This window comes from Rhinopithecus bieti, unplaced genomic scaffold, assembly GCF_001698545.2.
Source record: "Rhinopithecus bieti isolate Rb0 unplaced genomic scaffold, ASM169854v2 scaffold_25396, whole genome shotgun sequence".
Taxonomy (NCBI): Eukaryota; Metazoa; Chordata; class Mammalia; order Primates; family Cercopithecidae; genus Rhinopithecus; species Rhinopithecus bieti.
In genome coordinates this window covers 1,765,440-1,788,064 of record NW_016812016.1, presented here as the reverse complement: position 1 = coordinate 1,788,064, position 22,625 = coordinate 1,765,440, and the positions used below count along the sequence as shown (strand labels likewise).

The 22,625-nt window shown below is 44.8% G+C and overlaps 1 protein-coding gene across 1 annotated transcript in view; it reads right to left on the bottom strand.

The window, feature by feature from the left end:
- Positions 1-19,389, bottom strand: part of KIF16B (kinesin family member 16B) — a 316,846-nt gene extending 297,457 nt beyond the window's left edge. Inside the window, exon 1 of the mRNA XM_017895492.1 lies at positions 19,185-19,389. Coding sequence (XP_017750981.1) covers positions 19,185-19,231 — 47 coding nt within the window. The 5' untranslated portion in view covers positions 19,232-19,389. The remainder of the gene's footprint in view (positions 1-19,184) is intronic.
- Positions 19,390-22,625: the final 3,236 nt, after the last annotated feature.

The following is a 22,625-nucleotide window of genomic DNA, read 5'->3' as shown; positions in this document are numbered from 1 at the left end:
GAAAGCTCTGTGGCTTTTACTGAGCCCAATGGAGAGACAGACATGGAGTTTTTATTGAGCCCAAGAGAGCATCTACTCTTCACCAGCTAAGCCTATTTGGACCTCAAATAGCTCAACTTCCCCTAAAACACCTTGCTTGTAAACATAAGCTTACACTGATGTTCCTTTCTCCAGATACCTGCTGTACTTTACTATCTACACAGCAGAACTTAGAACTCGGTGACTAGTGGACTTTGTCCATTCATTATTGAGTAATGTAAGATTCTGCTCCACACGGATAGCAGCAGTGGCCCACCTGGGGCAACCACTGCCAAGACGCCGGCTGCAGCGGGGGAGGCACAGCTGGGCTGCATGCTCCACAGAGTCGGCAGGAGCCAGGAGCAGACAGGAGCCCCAAACTGTCACAGCCTGGCCAGGTGTGCACACACTTGGGGAAGCCCTGACATGCAGCCGCTACTGCTTCAGCCCCCTCCAGACTTTTGGCACTGATGAGCATGGGAGGGAGGCTGAAGTGGGACTGAGGGCAGCTCAGCACCAGCCTGCAGGCGCCCCTTGGCATGAACAGCCTGGGCACCATGAACAGTGGCAGGAGGCAGGCAGGCTCCTGGGCAGAAGAAGGTGGGTCCCGGGTGAAGCCCCAAATTCAAACTGAGGAGGACCTGAAGCCTGGGGGCCAAGTTGCCAGTCCCGCAGAGTGGAGTGGGAACTTGTAGTGTTCTTTTCCAGGCCCACCCATAGCCGCCCATGGACCAATCTGCACATACTTCCTGCCCTATAAGTCCCACAAAAGCCCAGGACCCGCCAGACTCGAGAAGACAATGACCTGCCAGCTGCATAGAGGAGTTACCCACTCCAGGGTCTCCTCTCTGCTGAGAGCTGAACATTCAATGGATGATCTGCCTGCAGAGTGGAGTTACCCACTCCAGGGTCTCCTCTCTGCTGAGAGCTGAACCCTCATCGGGACACCCTGCCTGCAGACAGGGTGGGTCTCCTCTGAGCTGTTCTGTCACTCAATAAAGCTCCTCCTTGCCTTGCTCACCCTCCACTTTCCCATGTACTTCATTCTTCTTGGACACAGGACAGGCACTCGGGACCATCAAATGGTAGAGCTAAAACAGCTGTAGCACAAACAGGGCTGAAACATGCCCCTTGTTCACCACATTACGGCAACAAAAAGGAGACAAGAGAAGAGAGAACTGTGGCCCTTTGGGAAGCCCATGCCTAGGAGATCCCTGAGCCAGGGCTGTCACACCCTCTTTGGGGCTCTGCAGTTTCTGGTGTCTCCAAGCTTCCGGGTGCTACGACATTCCCCAGTGCCAGTCATGGAAGCTGCTTGCAGTACGTCCAGTCCAGCTGCAGCCTCGTAGGGAGCTGGCGACCATGCCAGCATTGGGAGTTGCCCACCCCACTGCAGCCAGCATGCTTGACTGTGAGCAGTAGCTGGACCCCACACTCACTCGCACACTCTTCACCACTCCATGCCTGGACTTGCCCTTAGCAGGCATGGGAACCAGGCTGAGAGCACAAGCTGAGCACAGCCTGCCAGGCAGAGTGGGCAGAATGAGCCCAGTAGGCCTAAGCAAAACTTGGGCAAAGGTGCCACTGGCCACAAAGGTTTCCAGCTGGCAAAATGACACCCCAAGGATCCCATACCAACATCACCACAATATTCATGTAAAACCCTAGGTACAGGACAAAATTGTAACGTTACATTGATTGTGCTTACTCTGTGCAAGCACTTCACAGTCATTAATTCTTGAAGTCCTCAAAATAACCCTGTGAATAAGAAACATATTATCCTCTTCACTGTACAGAAGAGGATATGAGATGAAATCAGAAGACAAAGTGCCACGTATAAAACAACACAGGTGGTAAGTGGCAATGGCAGGATGTAACCTTAGAACCTACCCTTCCACATCTATGCCTCTGCCACACTCTGCACTGTACTGGGCATGATGCAAAAGTTTGGGATTATGAGACTAATGACATCCCCAAAGAAACCTTACTAATTTAATCAAGCCATAGTCCAAAGGTCATCCTCCAAGGAAAAGTTCATACAAGGAAAAAGCTGTTTCTCACATGCAGAAAACACTTAATATCTGCTGAACAGATGAATAAAGAAATAAAAACAAAGCAAATCAATAAATACAAATGTGCTTCAAGGGATTAAGAAGACGATACAGAAATATACATCACCTTTGTTCAGTACTGATTAGTGATAGCTACCTCTCAAAAGTTAGAGAAGGTAAAAGGGAAAAGGGGAAGATGACAAAACAAAACAACCGCAAAACTTACTTATTCTTCAAAATCAAAAGAGAAAGGAATTCAGGCGAAGATCAAATCAAAGACAATCAAATCAGTTTCATGAGCACTTAGGCTCTAGAGAAGGAGGAATGGATTATTTCTACTGACCCATTCATTTATTAGTCATGAGAAAGGGCAGAAAATCTGAAAACTATTTGTTAGTAGAAAACACAGGCTATGTTACTCTGGAAACAAAGTTCCCTTGGGGAAAAGTTTGCCTTGGAGTGTTCCTAAATTCCCTCCTTTACCATTCTCCTCCTTCCAACACTGGTCCACTCATTAGACACTGATAACATCAGCCCCCACCTCCCCAGCTCATCTTCAGAGATGGTCCACTGCCAACAGAATAAAGGCTGTTCATCTCAACGCTAGAAGAAACTAGCAGGTCACTTGGCTGCAACTTCTTTACATGACACTCTAGCTGGTGATCAGCCCCATCAAAAAAAAAAAGAAAGAAAGACACAGCACAACCAGGTGTTATCACACCTGTCTCCTCAACAGAATGGCTCTCCACATTCTCACACTGCTCTGCCATGAACCAACTGGTCACTAACCGGCTACCTGTAGCTTCCAGAGAGCAAGGACTATGCCCACTATGTCCCCGGTGCAAAACATGATGCTGTGCACTCTGTACGTGGTCAGTAAATGCTTGCTGAGTGAATAATCACGACTGTATACATCCAGGCCTCTTGCTCAAATCACTGTGTGTCTATTCTTGCCCCCTGGGAGTCTGTTCTCCACTAGCAGCACAAGTGACCTTTTGACAACATATGTCAGGCCACCACATGTTCTCACTCCTCCAATGGCCCTACCACACTTAAAACCTAAGACTTTACCATGGCTTAATAGGCCCTACATGAGCCACACTTCCCTACTCAGGGTCCACGGACTTCCCTGCATCCATTTCATGTTCCAGGCATGCTCCTAACACATGGCCTCTGCACTGGCTGTGACTTCTGCCTAGAACATTCTTCCCAGATATTACCATGGTTCATTACTTTACTTCCTTCACCAATCACTTGCACAGACAGTCCTTCCCTGACCAGTGTTATCTGTGGTTAGCTACCCCTTTACTGTGCTTTATTTTCTTTACAGAATGTTCTTATGATCTTTTGTTTACTCACTTGACCTGTGCTGTCCAATATGGCAGCTACCAGCCACACGTGGCTACTGAACACCTGATACGTGACTAGCCCAAATTGAGTTGTGCTGTAAGTACAAAATCACACCAGATTTTAAAGATGTATTTACTACAAAAAAATGTAAAATATCTCATTAATATTATCTCTCTCTTTCTCTCTCTCTCTCTCTCTCTCTCTCTCTCTATATATATATATATATATATGCACACACACATTTTTTTTTTTGAGATGGAGTCTTGCTCTGTTGCCCAGGCTGGAGTACAATGGCGTGATCTTGGCTCACTGCAACCTCCGCCTCCTGGGTTTATGCAATTCTCCTGCCTCAGCCTCCCGAGTAGGTGAGATTACAGGTGCCTGCTACTGCGCCTGGCTAATTTTTGTAATTTTAGTAGAGACGGGGTTTCATCATGTTGGCCAGGCTGGTCTCAAACTCTTGATCTCAAGTGATTCACCTGCCTCAGCCTCTCAAAGTGCTGGGATTACAGGCGTGAGCCACTGTGCCTGGCCCACTGTGCATTTTTTATGTATAATCTACCCCATATAGTCATCACAGTAACACCAGAGGAAGAGGGAAAGAAGGGAGGACTATTGAAGTAATGGTTCAGAAGAAGAATCTGAGGCTCAGAGAAGTACAATAATACCTCCAAGCTCACAAAATGAGCAAGTGGCAGACTCAGAATGCAAACCCGTGTCTTCCAGCCTCAGTCCCTGGCACCTGGCCCTCCACCCGAGGCCCAGGCTGGCAGCCGGCAGACAGCATCATACCCACAGAGATTATCTGTTTGGCCTACATGGTTTGCTTTAGTTGTTTGTTTCCGCTATAATCCTTGGCAAATATTTGAAAATTTAGGGATTTTAACAGTCCAGGTTCCCATTTTTCATTCAACACCTGAACACTTGGTACACGCCAAGCACAAGGAGCATAATCCAAGAACAAGACAGAAGTGGCCCCAGTGCTCACAGAGGGACTCAGACAACAAACCAGTAAGTAAGGAAAATACCTAAGAGGCCAAATTTTGGTAAGTGCTGTAAATGAGGAAAAACAGAGAGGTGGGATAGGAAACACCAGCGATAGGGGGCGCTATTTTCAATGGAATAACTGAGGAAGCCCACATTGAAGAAGTGTCATTTGAACAAAAACTCAAGCGAGGAGGAGTGGGAGATGTGGACATCTGGGGAAAGAACACCTCCAGCAGATGCGTGGCAAGTGCAGACGTCCTGAATGGCATCACTGATCAGAATGGAGAAACATCATCTCTCTAGACACAGGGTGTGGCAGAAAGAGACAACTTCCCCTTCTGGGTACAGAAGTATTACTGGAATGTGGCTCTTAGCCAGTAACAACAGGTTCCCAGCCTTCCCTGCATCCGGTGTGGCCATGTGACGATTCTCACCAACGAAGGGTAAGCATTATTGATATGTCTCTCCTACACCAAAGCAGCCAAGAAATGGGTATGCCTCCTCCACCCTCTCGCCTCTTCCGCTGGCTAGGCAGAGATGACAGTGAGGCCCCAGAGATATAAAAGAGGCTCCAGGATATAGAAGAAAAACCACCTGCTGACCAGGAACTGGTCAGATAGCCATCTGTTTACATGACAAAAGATAAACTTCTTTGGTATCTTTAGTGCAAGCCATGAAAACGTGGGGGTAGGCCAGGTGCGGTGGCTCACGCCTGTAATCCTAACACTTTGGGAGGCCAAGATGGGCAGATTCACTTGAGGCCAGGAGTTCCAGACTGGCCTGGCCAACACAGCAAAACCGTGTTTCCACTAAAAATACAAAATTTAGCTGGGTGCGGTGGTCGGCGCCTGTAATCCCAGCTGCTCTGGAGTCTAAGGCATAAGAATCGCCTGAACCTGAGAGGCGAAGGTTGCAGTGAGCCCAGATCATGCCACTGCACTCCAACCTAGACAACAAAGAAGACTCAAAAAAAAAAAAAAAAAAAAGGTGGGTAAATTTGTTATGGAAGCTAGCAAGTGCCCTCCACAGCCTATTATCTCCCTGATTGTGAAGCTGAAAATAAATTTATTTTCTCCTGTCTGCTCACGGTTTCTAACGCAGAATTATTCCAGGTCTGCCTGGCCCCTAAAGGCATTGAGTTTGCAACTCTTGTACTGTTTTAACTAATTCTGCCTAAAACCAATACTTGCCACACCACTGAGACCTATCTTCCTCCAACTCACTCTAAACTCCAACCCTTTCCAACCCACCAAGAATCAAAATGCCCCCCATGCCTCATCTGATAAGTGAAAGTAAACAATCCAGTCAAGGTGTTAACAGCCCAAAGTGTCTATCTACAGTCCATCAAAGGATGCCAGGAGGCAGAATTCCTCAATCTTTTGAATGGACAGAGGTATCCTGGAGGAAATGCCATCTACTCTTACCCTAAATATGATCATCAGTATAGGCAAAGTTGCCCCGATACCAAAAAAAGTCTTAACTAAGAATGTTTCACACAGCTGGGTTTAACAAAAGCAAAACAGCAACAACAACAACAAAGACAGTTTATGCCTGTAATCCCCACATGCCGGGAAGTCCAACACAGAAGGATCACTTGAGCCTAGGGATTCAAGACCAGCCTGGGCAACATAAGGAGACTCCATCTCCTACCAAAAAAAATTTTTTAATTACTAATAGCTGGGTGTGGTGGTGCATGACTGCAGCCCCAGTTCCTCGGGAGGCTGAGGCAGGAGGTTCACTTGAGCCCAGGAAGGCCGAGGCTACAGTGAGCCATGATCATGCCACTATACTCCAGCCTGGGTGACAGAGCAAAAAAGACCTTGTCTCAAAAAAGAAAAAGAAAGAAAAAAATGTTTTACATGATAACAAAATGAATTTTGTTATCTTGGACTGGATCCTGGACCAGATAAAAGACATTGCTGGGGCAATTTGAGAGATCTGAATAAAGTCTACAGATTAGTTAATAATTTATCAAAATTACTTTCCTGGTTTTGATAATTATAAGATAGTTATAGGAGAAAATAACATTCAAAGAAGTTGGGTAAAAGGTACATGGGAACTCTGTACTATTTTTGCAAATTCTTCAAAATAAAAAGTTAAAAATATTTTTTAAAAAAAGAAAGAAAAGCGCCTTAATTGAATCATCACATGTGGGCACCAGCCAAGGACAACTGATACCTTCTCACAAGGGCCCACCTACCTGGTCAAATGAAAACACCAACTTCAGGGAAAAGGATGAGAACAGACCAAATATTTTTGTAAAGCCTTATCTGGCAAATTGCTTCACTTTTGAGCTAGTCTCCGTCACCTAGAATCATTTTTTCTTGACAGTTCCCTGAGAAACTTTTAGGTCCTGCTCAGAGGAAGTTCACACAGTGACTTACCTGTGCCCCAGGCAGAATCCCTGTGATGGCTTAGACTCTGTCAATAAGACCAGGAAAATAAGAATCAGCAGGCACAATGAGGTGAGACCACAGGCCCCTGGGGCAAAGGACACCAAGTTCCTGAGAGCAGGCACCCGATGCGGGGTTCAGAATCCTATACTCCTAAAAGTTTAAAATCTTGGTCTGAGCAATGGCTCAAGCCTGTAATTCCAACACTTTGGGAGGCCAAGGCAGGCAGATCACCTGAGTTCAAGAGTTCAAGACCAACCTAGGTGACATGGTGAAACCCCATGTCTAAAAGAGATACAAAAATTACCCAGCTACTTGGGGGGCTGAGGCTGAGGTGGGAGGATCGCTTGGGCCTGGGAGGTCAATGCTGCAGTGGGCCATTTTCATGCCACTGCACTCAAGCCTGGGGGACAAAGTGAGACATTACCTCAAAAAAAAAAAATTCTAACCAGCTAACAAGAGGAAACGGAATTGGCAGTCACTCTGACGGCATGATGTCTCAGTGTTGTCTCAAATAACAAAATTGGATTTTGCCAACTTCTTCTCTGGATGACAAATTCACTTCATCAGTGTTTTTTCAAACTATGAATCATAAAATCATTTTAGTGAATAACAATCATCTTTTTTAAAAAAATGTAGGAGAGAGGCCAGGCGCAGTGGCTCATGTATGTAATCCCTGCACTTTGGGAGGCTGAGGCGGGTGCATCACCTGAGGTCAGGAGTTCAAGACCAGCCTGGCCAACATGGTGAAATTCCATCTCTACTAAAAATGCAAAAAAAAAAAAAATTAGCTGGGCGTGGTCGAGGGTATCTGTAATCCCAGCTACTCAAGAGGTTGAGGCAGAAGAATCGCTTGAACCCAGGAGGTGGAGGTTACAGTGGGCAGAGATGGAGCCACTGCACTCCAGCCTGGGCCACAGAGCAAGACTCTGTCTCAAAAAAAAAAAAAAAGTAGTAGAAAGTAGAAAAAAAATATCAGCATGCATTGAGTGGATGAATGTCTTACTGTGAATCTTGTTTGAAGCACACAGTTCTATACAATCATCATCAGCCTTCCAAAACACAAGCGTCCTTCATTTCAAATGATATGACAAATCCTTTCTCACTAAGTTAGAGGGAAAAAAATGTTTTAAATAGTTTTTATATTCACAATAACTTTTATTAGAAAATCTGAGATGTGTTCCCATGAGGGGAAAATTCTTTTGCAAACTGAAGTCAACAACTTTAAAGTATCTCCCCCAAGATATTTATTAATTATAAACAGGTAAAAAAAAAAAAAAAACACATTACAGTGGAGAAACTCTGCAGATACCACCTTAACCACACACTCAAGGTCAACATTACCAATAATAAGATATATTGACATCACATACCCCAGTATCATATGGACATAAAATCAGTTTTGTCTTGCCAAAACTGTTTAACTTCAATTTATTTGTGATAAAACATCAGAGAAAGCCACACTGAGAATCATCCTAAAAAATGACGGACCAGTACTCTCCAAAAATTAAGGTTATGAAAAACAAGGAAAGACTTACAAACTGTCACGTACCAGAGGAGACTCAGGAGACATGCTACATTTAGATGCAATGTAGGATACTGGATCGGATGCTGAACTGGAAGGAAGACATTAGTGGGAAAACCACTGAAATCTAGATAAAGTTTAGTTAATTTCTTGGTTTTGATCATCGTACTGTGGTTACATAAAGGATAATATCACAAGAAGTTCAGTGAAGAGTTCATATATGAGTACTCTCTACTATTTTGCAACTTTACTATAAATCTACAATTATTTCAAAATAAAATTTTTTAAATACTTTTTCTGAAGAAAGAAACAAGAGTATTCTGCCCTATAAACTATGTATCATTTTAACACAGTATAGTGCTGTACCTCCAACTCTCTAACCTTAAGGGATAATCATAATATACATTGGGTGTGTAATCTTAAGTAATCTTAATCTTTATTGCGAGTGTAATATTAAGTAAATTGAATACACGGGAAAGAGCTGAAGCTGTCCTTCTTTACCCAGGCTCTTGCTCAGCCCTCTGTCACCCCTCGCGTCTTCCTAACACCCAGTAGGAGGATTGTCAAGATGCTCTTTTCCTCTTCACGGAGAACAATGTGAGACATGCAATAAATGCCACGACTAGGGATTCCCAATCCCTCACGAGCATCCACAGAAAGTGCAAGGCATGTGTGAAGGGTGAGGGGAGATACTTATTAATGCAATGAATACTTTCTGAGTGCTCATGTCTACCTGGCACAGTGCCAGGCCCCAGGGAAACAGTCATGAACAAGACCTACATGGTGACTGCCTCTCAGAGAGTTTGAGAGATAATAAGCAAACAAAAATATATTCACACATACACACACATATACATCCATAAAAAGGGGAATGTTACCAAGCCAGAAAATCAAAGGTAATAAAGCCTTCTTTGAAGACGGGCATACAAGACAGGTTCTGTCTCTGAGACTCAGTTTCCCATCTATAAGACGAATCTAATGGTGTTCACCCCTATAGAACTGTTGTGAAGAAGTGAATTAGATAAAACAGCGCAGGATTTAGCAGAATTCCTAGCAAGTGAATGAGTGGCCAGAAATAGTAATTAGTGACCAAATTACTGATCAACCATTACACTGAAAGCATTAACTTTCTCAATTTACTTTAAATTCTACATATCCCACTGAAATGTACTTAAAGAGTCTATGAATAAATGACTGATCACAGAAACAGCTATTTCCTCTCTTCTGGATAGCAACAATGAAAAATGAATACATTTGGAAATGGACAGAGCAAAAACCACAAATGCTCAGCTTGCTCAGTGACTGAAGGCAAGCTCCCTGGCCCCACTGGTGGTTACCTCCTTTGTGCTTGGATGAATGTGCGGGCTAAGTCCGAGCCAGTGCTGACCAACCTCCCTGGAAGGATTTTTTTCCCCTGTCTTTTTATAACTTGAACTTGAGGAAAGGCAGTCAAAGCCACCAAAATAAATCTCTCAGTCCTCAGGAAGGGGCTAAAACACTATTACTTCTTTTCCCAGGCTATAGGTACAAGTATAATTAACATATTCTCTTTCACAAAACAAGCTTCAGTAAGAGGGCATCCCAATTCCAGAATATGCAAACACAAAGCTATCAAAATAACTTAGAAAAATAGTCAAGAAACAAGGAAGCATCATATAAATCAACTTTAAACCAAAGTGCTATATATCACACAACTGGACATTTCTAAATAACTTCTCTCTCTCTCTGACAGGCAAAAAGAAACACATACACACTCTATCTCTGCCATTGCACTCTCTCCCACTCCACTCTCAAGCTCACACACACAGTTTCCATGTTTAAAATAAAGCAATAGAAGTTTAAAACCAAAATATGTTTAGTAAACAGTCTGTCACTCAAGAGCACCTTTTAAACTAATAATACATCTTGTATAAGTGTATTTTGCACACAAAGATATTTTAAAATATTGCATAAGGAAAAACACCAGGCACTTGCATCACATTACTTATCAAGTTCACCTAAAAGAAAGAAAAAACTTCCACGTGCTCCCAACTCAAGGAGTCAGCAACAGCAGCAACTCTTCCCTCCTTTCTCTTTCCAGACAGCAGCACCTTTCCTCCCTTGCTCCTCCAGCCTTCTTTCACCAACCCCAACTCCCTGTTTTCTTTTCTCTTCTTCAAAACAAAAAGAGACAAACAAACAAAAAAAATCTGTCGTCTGCTGAGCCTGGGTTTGTCATGTCCAGGTAAGGGCTGGGATCCAGGGATGCAGACCAGGCCATGCCTCAAACAAGGAGTAAAAAAGTTTCAAAAGATTACAGGAGTCAACCTCTGCACAGGTGAACACAAACAAGGCTCTCTCCTTCCTTTCATCTCTCCATTAACTGGAAAGGCAGCAACAGGCCACCTCCAACGCCCTCACAGCCCAATCACACTGCACACACCTCCCACAAACATGGCACTGCCTCCCACCCCTCAACTAGAACAATTCCCTCCAGAGACTTGAGCCCGACCGCCTGACTGTGCAGCCTTCCGCACTGGCGACCTTCTCTCCTCCCAAGCCTTGAGCCCCCCGGTTGGGTATGACATTCTACTCTCCTGCCTTCCTGCCTTCCTCTCTCCACGTCCCTTCTATCTCCAACTTGATCCTCCACTCCTACCTCCCGAAATCTGGCTGTCAGTAACAATAGTGAGTATAAAAAATTATAGTAACTATGATTTAGTGGACAGTTATTATGTATTTATTTATTTCATCTGATCTCAACTACTTACACAGCATTATTTTACAGAAGTGGTTCTCAAATGTTGTGGCCTCAGGACGCTTTTATGGGCTTCAAAAATTACTGAGGAGACCCAAGAGCTTTTATTAACATCAATTATCTACTGATAGTTACCATATTAGAAATTAAAACTGTTAAAATTTTAAACCAAATGCACAGCCCACAGAGCCATGACATCATCACACATCATGTAGTTTCTGAAAAATTCAACTGTACCGTCACAAGAGAATGAAAAAATGAAATATAACATGTTAGTAGTACTGTGAAAACAGTTCTGACTTTGTGAACCCCTATGAAAGAGTCTCAGTGACACCCAGTTGTCCCCGGGCCACACTTTGAGAATCACTGTTTTACAAAACAGAACCTGAGCCTTAAAGAGGAAAATCAGCTTGCCCAGTCACTCGGCTAGCCCAGTGAAGGGCTCCAGCCTGAACCTGGCTCATGCAGCACTGCTGTTACCCTCTCTGTTTCTTCTTTACTGGGCTCTTCCTAGGAGACAGAACTCACTTCCACCACAGCAACTATCACTTCCGGTGACCCACCTGCAAACGCACATCCGCAGAGCTGATAACTCACCTGAGTTTCTACTGCCCGGTGTTCCCACCAGCACCCCGAAACAAATCAACAGACCACCAAGCCCTTCCACCCACCCCGACCCGCGCAGGGCCAGCATCGGTGCCTTTGGGAAAGGTCATTCTTCCACTTAATAAGGCCCCAAGCCACTCAGAATCATCTTTGACTCCCCATTTCTCTATGTCCTGCTGACTGGTCTTTAGAATGTCTCTTGCAACTGCAAAACGCAGGATATAGAAGTGTGTACATTATGTTCCTACATAAACGGGAAAAAGACTAGGTACAAACGCACCAAAAGTTTATGAGTAGTTAGCTCCAGATCGTGGGATTATAAGCAATTTGTGATTTGATCTCTTCGGTATATTTTTCTGCATAACACACGTTTCATAAGCATACATTATTTTCATAATCAGAAAATAGTGATTGCTTCTTCAGGGCTTTGTTTGTAAGTTTTGCCCCTTGCCTCTGCCTTTTCCAATTACAACCAAGCCCAGAATCCAATCACCATGCGTCATATTTCAGTTCTCTTTACTGTCTTCCTGCACTGGTTGTCAGCACCCAGACAGACATCTTGAACCTCAGTCCTGTGTCACAGAGTGGTGGCAGGAAAGTCAGGGAGATAATAATGCATAAAAGGCACTTTGCACAGCCCTTGGCAAATGGTAAATAAAAGTTCACCGTTACTGGTGCTAGTATTATTATTTCCCTACATTGCTATTAGATGAAACTTTAGAAAACACTAAATGGCAAATGACAGCCCTGTTTTAGAACCATTAGTAGTTCACAATGCCTAATAATATACCTGATATTTACAGAACCCTTACTTTTGGACCCAACACTGTAAGAAATGCTACCTCATTCAATGACCATTCCAGCCCCACGAGGTGGGTCCTATGGAGATCTCCATTTCACAGATGAAGAAACTGAGGCACAGACATGTTCAATAAAGTGCCAAGGCATGAAGCTAGAAAGTAAAAGAGCTGGAATTCAAGCCTTTATTCAGTCTTGTTGCACAAGAGAATTTTCCAGGACGGTGGATATATTTATACCTGCATTACTGAATATGTGTCTATTGAGCATTTGAAATGTGCCTAATGCAATTAACTAAAATCCTTATTTTATTTTATTTTATTTTATGTTAACTTAGTCACATAGATGGCCGACAGTTATCATACCAGCCAGCACAGGGATCTAGAGATCAAAAACCCAAATGCCCAGGCTTAACAAAGAAAAGTCCTCACAACACCCTGTCTACCAGACTTGCAACTAATTCTTACAAAATCTTCAATTTGTCTAAAATCATTAGTGAAGTAAATGTGTTCCTACCTTCCAGCCACTCCCTGCCCACCTCTTGACTAAGTCTTCTGTATAATGAAAGGACTTTAGGAAGTCAGAGTAGGGGAGACTTGGGTTTAAATCCAGCATCACAGTATACTAGCTGTGTGACCTTGGGCAGTCTTACTTATTTTTGAGTAATCAACCTCCTTATTTCAGTCTCCGAGCCCTTGTTCCTCATCTACAGAATGGGCTGACAATGTCAACTTCCAAAGAGTATCAGCCAAGCACCTAACAGAAATTATCTATAAGGTCACTGGTAATACCCCTTCAGGGCTCAACTCAAGTTCCACCCTCTTATCTAAAGAGACTGCAGAAGTCCTGGAGATCTCTTCCTCCAGCCTCCATAATTCCCTAGAGGTTCCATCTCAATGGTACACAGATTCTATTGTTATCTTTTGTGTTGTGTGTTCTCCAACAGGCATTTCCCTGAGGCCACGGGCTTCTGTCATCTGTAAGCCCGAGGCAACAAGTCTCTACACAAAGGGCTCTGAAGGGAACCGGAGGAGCTGGCTCAACCCAGCATTATTATCTGAGGGGTCTCAGTCCCCGCTCTGTAAAACGGGGATAAAAAGTAAGGGTTTGGCAGGGCGCAGTGGCTCACGCCTATAATCCCAGCACTTTGGGAGGCCGAGGCGGGCGGATCACGAGGTCAGGAGATTGAGACCATCCTGGCTAACACAGTGAAATCCCGTCTCTACTACAAATACAAAAAATTAGCCAGGCGTGCTGGCGGGCGCCTGTAGTCCCAGCTACTCAGAAGGCTGAGGCAGGAGAATGGGGTGAACCCGGGAGATGGAGCTTGCAGTGAGCCGAGATGGTGCCACTGCACTTCAGCCTGGGCGACAGAAAGACTCCGTCCCACAAAAAAAAAAAAAAAAAAAAAAAAAAAAGTGAGGGCTTTTATCAGTCAGTCAATTGGTGGGAGGAAGAAATGCAATTGCCAAGGTAAAGAAATAAGCGTAGGGCCAGGCTGGGCGCAGTGGCTCAGGCCTGTAATCCCAGCACTTGGGGAGGCCGAGGCGGGTGAATCACGAGGTCAGGAGATCGACACCATCCTGGCTAACACGGTGAAACCCCATCTCTACTAAAAATACAAAAAATTGGCTGGGCGCGGTGGTGGGCGCCTGTAGTCCCAGCTACTTGGGAGGCTGAGGCAGGAGAATGGCATGAACCCAGGAGGCGGAGCTTGCAGTGAGCCTAGATCGCCCCACTGCACTCCAGCCTGGCGGATAGAGCGAGACCCCATCTCAAAGAAAAAAAAAGAAGCGTAGTACCTGGTACCTGGCAGTGCCTTGACAGATACCTCCTGTCCTTAATACAAGACACGTTTGTCCTCATCACCACTGACCTAAGAGGCTAACCATGAACTTTCCCTTTGACACTATCTTCTTTTCAAAAGGGGAAGACGTCAGTACACGCTAAAGATATCTAATCCAGGCAAAATGCCACTGTGGTTTTTTTCTTCTTTTTCTCTCCTGAACTTGATAGACTTGACACTAGATGCTACCTGAGAGGCCAATCAGGAAGAAAGGCTGAGAACAGTCAGAAAAGAGAAAGAATGGGGTGAATTTACGTTATCAGATAAGCAAGCACATTATAAAACATAGCTATGAAGCTGGCACATCACCAGCACTCAGTAAATATTTTTTGGCACTTTTTAAATACTTGCTTTTGAATAAAGTTACAATTATTAAACTGTAAAAATAACAGTAATGACAACAAGCACTCTTCACGGCGCCCTTGCTGAACGCCAGGCTCTGTGTGGAGAGCTTTATCCACACACGCTATCTCACCTGAACCCACAACAGTGTTTTTCACACCCAACTGCAACTCTTTAGTGGATCACACCTGTAATCCCAGCATTTTGGGAGGCCAAGGTGGGAGGATCACTTGAGCCCAGGAGTTTGAGACCAGCCTGGGCAACATAGGGAGACCCCGTCTCTATAAATAATTTTAAAAATTAGCGAAGTGTGGTGGTGTGCACCAACAATCCCACCTACTCCCACTTACTCCCAGGAGCCTGAGGCAGGGGGATCACCTGAGCCCACCAGGAGGTTGAGGCTGCAGTGAGCCATGACTGCACCACTGCACTCCAGCTTGGGCAATAGGGTAAGACCCTGTCTCAAAAAAAATGGCATAGCTGCGACTGTCTTAAGAAACTGACTTTGACTTTGGGCAAGTTAACTATGTGCTATGATCTGAATGTTTTGTGTCCCCTAAAATTCAAATATTGAAACCTAACCCCTCACTGAGATAGTATTAAGAGGTAGGGCCTTTGGGAGGTGATCAGGTCATGAGGTCCTTGTGAATGGGATTAGTACCCTTACAAAACGGGCCCAAGGGAGTCTGTTTGCTCCTTCTACCACGTGACGACACAGCAGGAATCTACTATGTATGAGGACCTGGCTTTCACAAGACAGCCTATCTGCTGGCACCTTGATCTTGGATATCCCAAGCTTCAGAACTACGAGAAATAAATGCTTGTTGTTTATAAGCCACCCAGTTTATGGTATTTTGTTACAGCAGTCCAAACACACCAAGAAACTATGTCTCCCAATCTGTACAATGGCATAACAATAATAGTCTCTACATGCCAAGATGGCTGCAAAGATTAAACTGGATTTTGTACCTGGAGCTGGAACCAGAGAGTCTGGCACAGAGTCAAGTCTCAATAAAGGTGGCTACTATTTTGCCTATGCAACAGAATCACTTCCGCATTTGAAATGAGTATTATTGCCACATAATTGAAAGCCACAAGGCAATAAAAATAATCTCATCACATCTTAGCCTGAATCAAGCACTCATATTCCTTACAACGCTGATTACTGCAAAGGCCCCTAGTTTAGAAACTCAGTCAAACTCAACACTCCACCACCAGCAGTCCTTACTTTCCAATAACCTTGGGACCTGTTTTTCTGTAGGTTGCTTTCCCTTTGCCTGAGGCTCCACTACTCTAAAGATTAACATTTAAAAAATTATTAACAACTTCCTTCAATCCTCCTCACAACCAACTGAAACTTCTCCAGTGCCAATGAATTTTGTAGGTGACTTTTTAAAATTACCTAAATAAGCATTGCTGGGTCAATAATTAATTCTAAGTATTAATTATAAAACTATGCATGAGAAAAAAACAAACAGTAAAAAGAAAAAAATGCCTTTCACCTTTGCCTAATGGATTCATCATCAGTCTTCCTCTTTAGAGGTATCAGTGTTAGGTTTCTTATAAACCATTACATACAGATGAATCTGTGTGTGTGTGTGTGTGTGTGTACATTTGTTAGCACACACATACACACAACTTTACTCCACTGTGGATATCTTGCTTTTCTCAATCCTCTACCTTGGAACTCTTTTAAGATCAACACCCTCTTTCTAAGACTTGCATAACATTCCACCAAATGATTTAGGCCGTAACTTAACAAATTTCCCAGTTTTGTATATTAAGGTCATTTATGATTTTTTGTTATAAACGATGATGCAAAAATCATCATCTTTACACACAGATCTTTGTAGGCAGGAATATAATCCATATAATAAAAATTAGAAATTAGAAAAACTAGAAATGGTCAGATCAAAGAGTTTATAGATTTCCAATTTTTTTAGGGAAGCATTTTTTGCTTAAGTATGAAGATTTCTAATCTTGACAGCTACTGTCAAATTTCCCAATATGAAAGTTTCAGATGTTTTGATCCTTTATGCTTCTGTGACCAATGCAGAGGCGTCTGTTTCATCACTCATCTACCAGCAACTGATGCTCAGTTAATATTCATCAATCTCGCTGGTTAAAAAATGGCATTTTATCACTATTATAGCATGCATGTCTTTCCTTATAAATTAGGTCAAGTATATTCAGTTGCCAATTTATATATCTCTTTCCACTCACTGCCAACTTCTGAATCATTGACTCTCCTTGAAAGTACTGTTGGGAAGGTTATCAAGTAGCCTTGTCTTCAAGACCAATGACACCATCTTATTCTCATCATCCTGGCAATATTTGACACTAACCACCACCACCTCCTTCAGGATGCTCTTCTCCCTTTCCTGCCATGACTATTTGCTGTGCTGGTTCTCCTCTACGGACTGCCAGTCAATCTTCTCCCCGAAATCCTAAAGAGGGGCATATCCCAATGTCCAATCCCTGCCTCCCTTTTATTCTCACGTAACATCCTTAAATTGTGATTTATGTGCAAAAGATTTCCAAATGTCGATCCTCAAATCACCTGAGACCTAACCCCGCGTTTTCAGCTTTCTGCTGAACACCTCTAGCAGAGGGATGGATGTCCTTCCCACACTTCAGATAATGAACAAGGTCAACATGCGTGAAACACTTGCTCTGTGCTTGTACTTGACACGTATTGCATCTCATGTAACTCTCCACATCCAAGAGAGAACACACCAACTTCATTGTCCACCTTCCTCAATCGTTACTCACCTCCTTCAGCATCAAACCTCAGTTAATGAATCTACGCTCGCATCCTTCCCCCTTCTTCCCATTCAGTGAGCTGCCAAATCCTGCCAATTCTGCCAGTGAATGGTCTTCGTGTAACTATCCTGCCTTCCCATTTCACCTCTGGCTCAGACTGCTGATCACCTGCCTCTTACCTCAATCTTGACACCACCAGAGTTCTCCACTGAGAATATAAATAACATCACGTGAACCTGCCTCCTCAAAGCCCAAGGCCTCTGGACTTATTTCCTGCCATCCCTCCATGTCCCGGGGCTCCAGGCCTACACTGGCAAGGCACTGAACTCACAGTTCCTGTCCCAGCAGGCCCAATACTTCACAAGACTCATGCCAGTACATAATCCCTCTCTCACCAGATCACGGGCTCACCAGGTCTCATTCCCCTTGTATCCCAGACAGCACCCAGCACAATGCTATGTGTTTGGTAGGTGCTTAACAAATACTTTCTAAAGTTACACAACACAATTTGCTAGCATACGCTCATATTATTCCAAAGAAGAAAAAGAACTTCCATACACATGAAAATCCATAATACAGAAAAATCTTTGTAAAGTTTATCTTCTATGATTGAATGTACACAGAAACATAAATATTCCCTTAGAGCAAAAAAGTCAAACTCTTACTCTAAACAGATTTAGAAATAACTCAAAAGTCACAAAAGCAGATTCTAAAACACTGGGTTTTAATGATTACAAACCAAAATAATGATTCCCTACTTGCCAAGAGAAGAAACAGATTCAGATGAGTCAAATAAAGTTCTGGAAATCTTTTGATTTTATGGTCTTCAGATGCCCCAATCAGGCGTCAGAACTACCAAACATTAACCTCCACAAGTTGATATGACAAAAGCAAAAAAGGCCTATGTTAAGTCAAATATCCACCAACTTGGTAGAGAAGTCAATAAAATCAAATGGCTCTGTGTGAACCTCGCCTATCACCTTTGAGGATACATCCCATTTAGGTCTACTTCATTCTTTAAAATCAAACCAATTTAAAAAGTAACTTTTCCAAAGAATCTTTCTAAACTGATTAAAAGAGGTCATTGAAAAGAGAGCACAGACTATTTTTCAGTGAATGAAGATAAGGATTCTGAAAAGCATTACTTTGTAGAAATATATAACAAGATTAAATTTTGCGTGTAACACTCTTCCTCTCTCTTAATATCAGAATATTTCAAACACGTGTAAAGCGTCCTTGACTTTTTTCTAGGAGTCAGGACTTAGTCAGAGTCATCTCTGACATAAAGTTAGGAACTGCTAAGTTATGGATTAGACATTCACGGAATCAAAATCATCTCTAACTGAAAGATTAAAAAGTAGCATGGTTAATTGTTAAGAGAACTTCTGAGGTGGCAGAAATGAGGGGTTCGCCTGACAGCTCGTGGTGCCCCCCTCAGCACTCTCACCTTCCCCCCAACTATTTTACATCTTCATGGTAATGTTCCCTTGATGGTTTTTCAAACGGGAAACAGGAAAAGCTCAAGTTAATAGGATGGAGGGAGTTAATAGACTCTTCTCCTTTACCACCAGGGTCCTCTCCAGGGCAATGTGAACGGGACAGCAGTGCACGAACTCCTCCAGGCCCCCAGAGGCCACAGCTTAGGCCCGGTGGGCCAGGGACCAGCCGGTGACACTTTTAAGTCCAGGTTGGCTTTGGGGGAGCTGGAAACAGGCTTCCTCTGGGTGGGCGCGCGACAAGGGGGCGGGGCGCGGGCGGCCCCACTCACCTGCGATTCATGGGCCGGACCCTCACGGCCACCTTGACCGATGCCATCGCTCATCCCGACCCAGCCCGCGCGGGGTCCCACCAGCCCAGAACTCCGCGGTCGCCGGCGACGCAGGCGACTCAGATCCCGGCTCCCGCCCACTTCCCTCTCGCCCCCGCCCCTCTGCTCCTGGCCGGACCTGGAGTTCCGCGGCGGCCCCACCTGCCAGGCCACTGAGCATGCCCAGAGCGGCACCGGCCCGCGTGATCCGTGCGCCGCGGTTTGGCGACTGCCGGGCGGCGCGGAGGGGCGGGGCCGCGGGGCCTGGGCGCCGCCTCCGGGATCGCCTAGTCTGGAAGAGCCACGTTGTGGACCGTGGCGCAGAGGTTATGGAGGGCGACTAGGGACGGATGGTTTCAGGAAAACTAGAACACACCCTTATAGCCTGAAAAACTGGAGAGAAGAGGATCGCAGCAATTTAAAGCCAGCGGCAAGGATCACATTCCTGGGGTCAGATGACCAAAGCCAGTTTTTCAGCCCTTAGCAAGGACCTGGCTTCACCCAGTCAAGCATGAGTTAACTCATCCATTTTACCCTCGAACAAACTGAGTCGCAGAGATGATCACAGCTTGTTAGTGGCGAACTCCGCTAGGGCCTTCTCTGCAACCCTAAGGAGCTCCAGGCGGTTAATAGGGTGTTGGATGTTTTAAATGTGTGCGGGAATGTCGTTACATTGGCTAGAATCAAACCTTATTTGGACTTGTTTTGCACTTTTGTTACACTTTAGTAATTTTTAGTTTTAATCATAAGGGAGTTAAAGGCGAAGACAACTGGTATCTTTTTTTTTAGACAGAGTCTTGCTCTGTCACCCAGTCTGGAATGTAATAGTGCGATCTCGGCTCACTGCAGCGTCCACCTCCCGGGTTCAAGCGATTCTTCTACCTCACTCTCCCAAGTAGCTGGGACTACAGGCATGTGCCACTACGCCCGGCTGATTTTTGTATTTTTAGTAGAGACAGGGTTTCACCATGTTGGCCAGGTTGGTCTCGAACTCCTGACCGCAAATGATCCGCCCGCCTCAGCCTCCCAAAGTGCTGGGATTACAGGCATGAGCCACCGCGCCAGGCCGACAACTGGTATCTTAAGGCTTAGGGCCTCTGGTAGAAGTGAGCTCCACCTCCCTTCCTGTATAGATAGTAAATGCATTCATTCACTGAATCGAGCATGCATGAAATCGTTTACACACACCCAGAAGCCCACCTGTAAGCCACAGGAGCAGCCCCTCCAAGAAGCCAAGCTATAATGGGGGACTCAAGGAATGGAGGCGGAGCTCCTGTTTTCTAAGTCCTAGCTCCAACACTAGCCGTGTCAGCCATCCATTTTGAATTACTGGGCGCCTCTGAGGCTTCTTGCCTCGTCTGCAAATCAGGAACAACGGCATAGAGTTGGCGAAAGCATCAAGTGGAATGATGTATGCAAATACGCAACCCACTTACACAAAGAATTATCTTCCCATAACCTTCCCTGGACCCCTAGGGCCAGCAGGGATCATAGCATCCCTTTGTGTCTAGAGCGCAGAAATCACTGGGTTTTCCCTGTCTGGAGCAGAGCTGGGTGCGAATTTGACCAACGGTTGGCAGGAACACCCGGAGCAGGGTATTAAGGAGCGGGCGAGCGGGCCAAGCATGCGCAGTAGCGGGGGGTTGGTTTGAGAAGCCGCCAGGGAGCCAGCACGGCGCCCTAGCTGCCGGTGGCAGGGGAGGGGCCCGCCTTATATGGGAGCTGCGTGGGGACAAACTGTGTGGGCCCAACGCGCGGGGCTGAGAGACCACCACGCCTGCTCTGAGTCACTCCGGCCACCTGGGGGGCGTCGGCGCGCGGACGCTGGCCAGTTCAGTATTCATACTTTTCAGGAGGAGTGGTAGCTTACTCATGACAGCGATTTTCTGTATGGGGGTTTCACTGGTCAGTAGTTTAGGAGGTTTTGCTCATTCATTCGTTAATGTAATTCCAACAACCTACACGTGTTTATAAGCCCCCTGTCCATCCACGATTTTGCCGTCTGACACAAAACGGACCATCGCCCCCCGGCAGACGCTTTAGACAACAAACAGCATGCCTGGAGCTTTTCAATAGGAGGCAGTAAGGCTTGATCATCGCAGACGATATGAAACGGGCACTTTCTTAGCAGAAAATATTTCTGTTGGAGCGTGAAGGAAGTTTCTGAAGGGGAAGATTATTATAAGATAAGGGGTTTGCTCATCTTCTGAAACTTTAGTGTGCCTTCCTTTAAAGTGCTTTGCAAACTTGAATGTTTAAAGGAATCACCTGGCGGTCTTGTGAAACTGCGGCTTCTTATGGGCAGGTCAGAGGGGAAGCCTGAGACGTGGCGTTTCCAGCACGTTCGGGGAGTGAAGATGCTGCCCGCTGCCACCCTCCCTGCAAGGAGGCAGGGGACAGATGACCTCTACGCAAACTGTGAGATCTTAAAATACTGGTAGTGAAAAACAGTTACAGAAGCTCTAGGCCGGGCACGGTGGCTCATGCCTGTAATCCTAACATTTTGGGAGGCTGAGGAGGATGGATTGCCAGAACTCAGGAGTTCGAGACCAGCCTGGGCAACACGGTAAAACCCTGACTCTACGACAAAACAAAACAAACAAAAAAGCTACTCATGGTGGCGTGTGCTTGTAGTCCCAGCTACTCAGGAGGCTGAGGTGGGACAATCGCTTGAGCATGGGAGGCAGAGGTCGCAGTGAGCCAAGATCGCACCACTGTACTCCAACCTGAGGGACAGAGACCCAGTCTCAAAAAAAAAAAAAAACCTCTAAATCCGGGGCCCAAAAGGTCAGTAATAGAATTTAGGAATCCATATCAGTCATGTACTGATGCATAAAATAATTGCCAAAATGTGGAGGCTTAAAACAAAACCAGTTATTATTTTTCTCAATTCTGTGGGTTGCTGGTGTCACCTGGGCTTTGTGGCTGGGGTCTAGGCTCAGCTGGGGTGAGGAAAAGCTGATGCATTTTGCTTTTTCATCCTCAGTTTAGACCAGTTTCCAGGTTTCTTGGAGGCGAGACACCCCTCCAGTAGAGCACGCCCTATGCACAAGCCTTTGTTGAACTTCCATTGACCAAAGGCAGTCACATGGCCACGCCCAGTCAATGTAGGAGGGGGCCCCACCAAAGAAGGGGTGGGTAATCAGGGGAGTCACTAAATAACAAACCTACCTTAAGATCATATTTCTTTCTAACATTTTGATAGTTATAGTTCAGTATAATTGATTTTCCTTGTAATCCCGTTTATTTTATTTTATGGATTTTAAAATGTTATTCTGAAAATGTTACTCTCACCAAACAACCAAAAGGGTCCATGGCATAGAAAAGGTTTAAGAATCTATGATTTTAAAATTCAATTGGATGAATGAAAGACATTTTTATTTTTATTGTGTGTGTGTATAT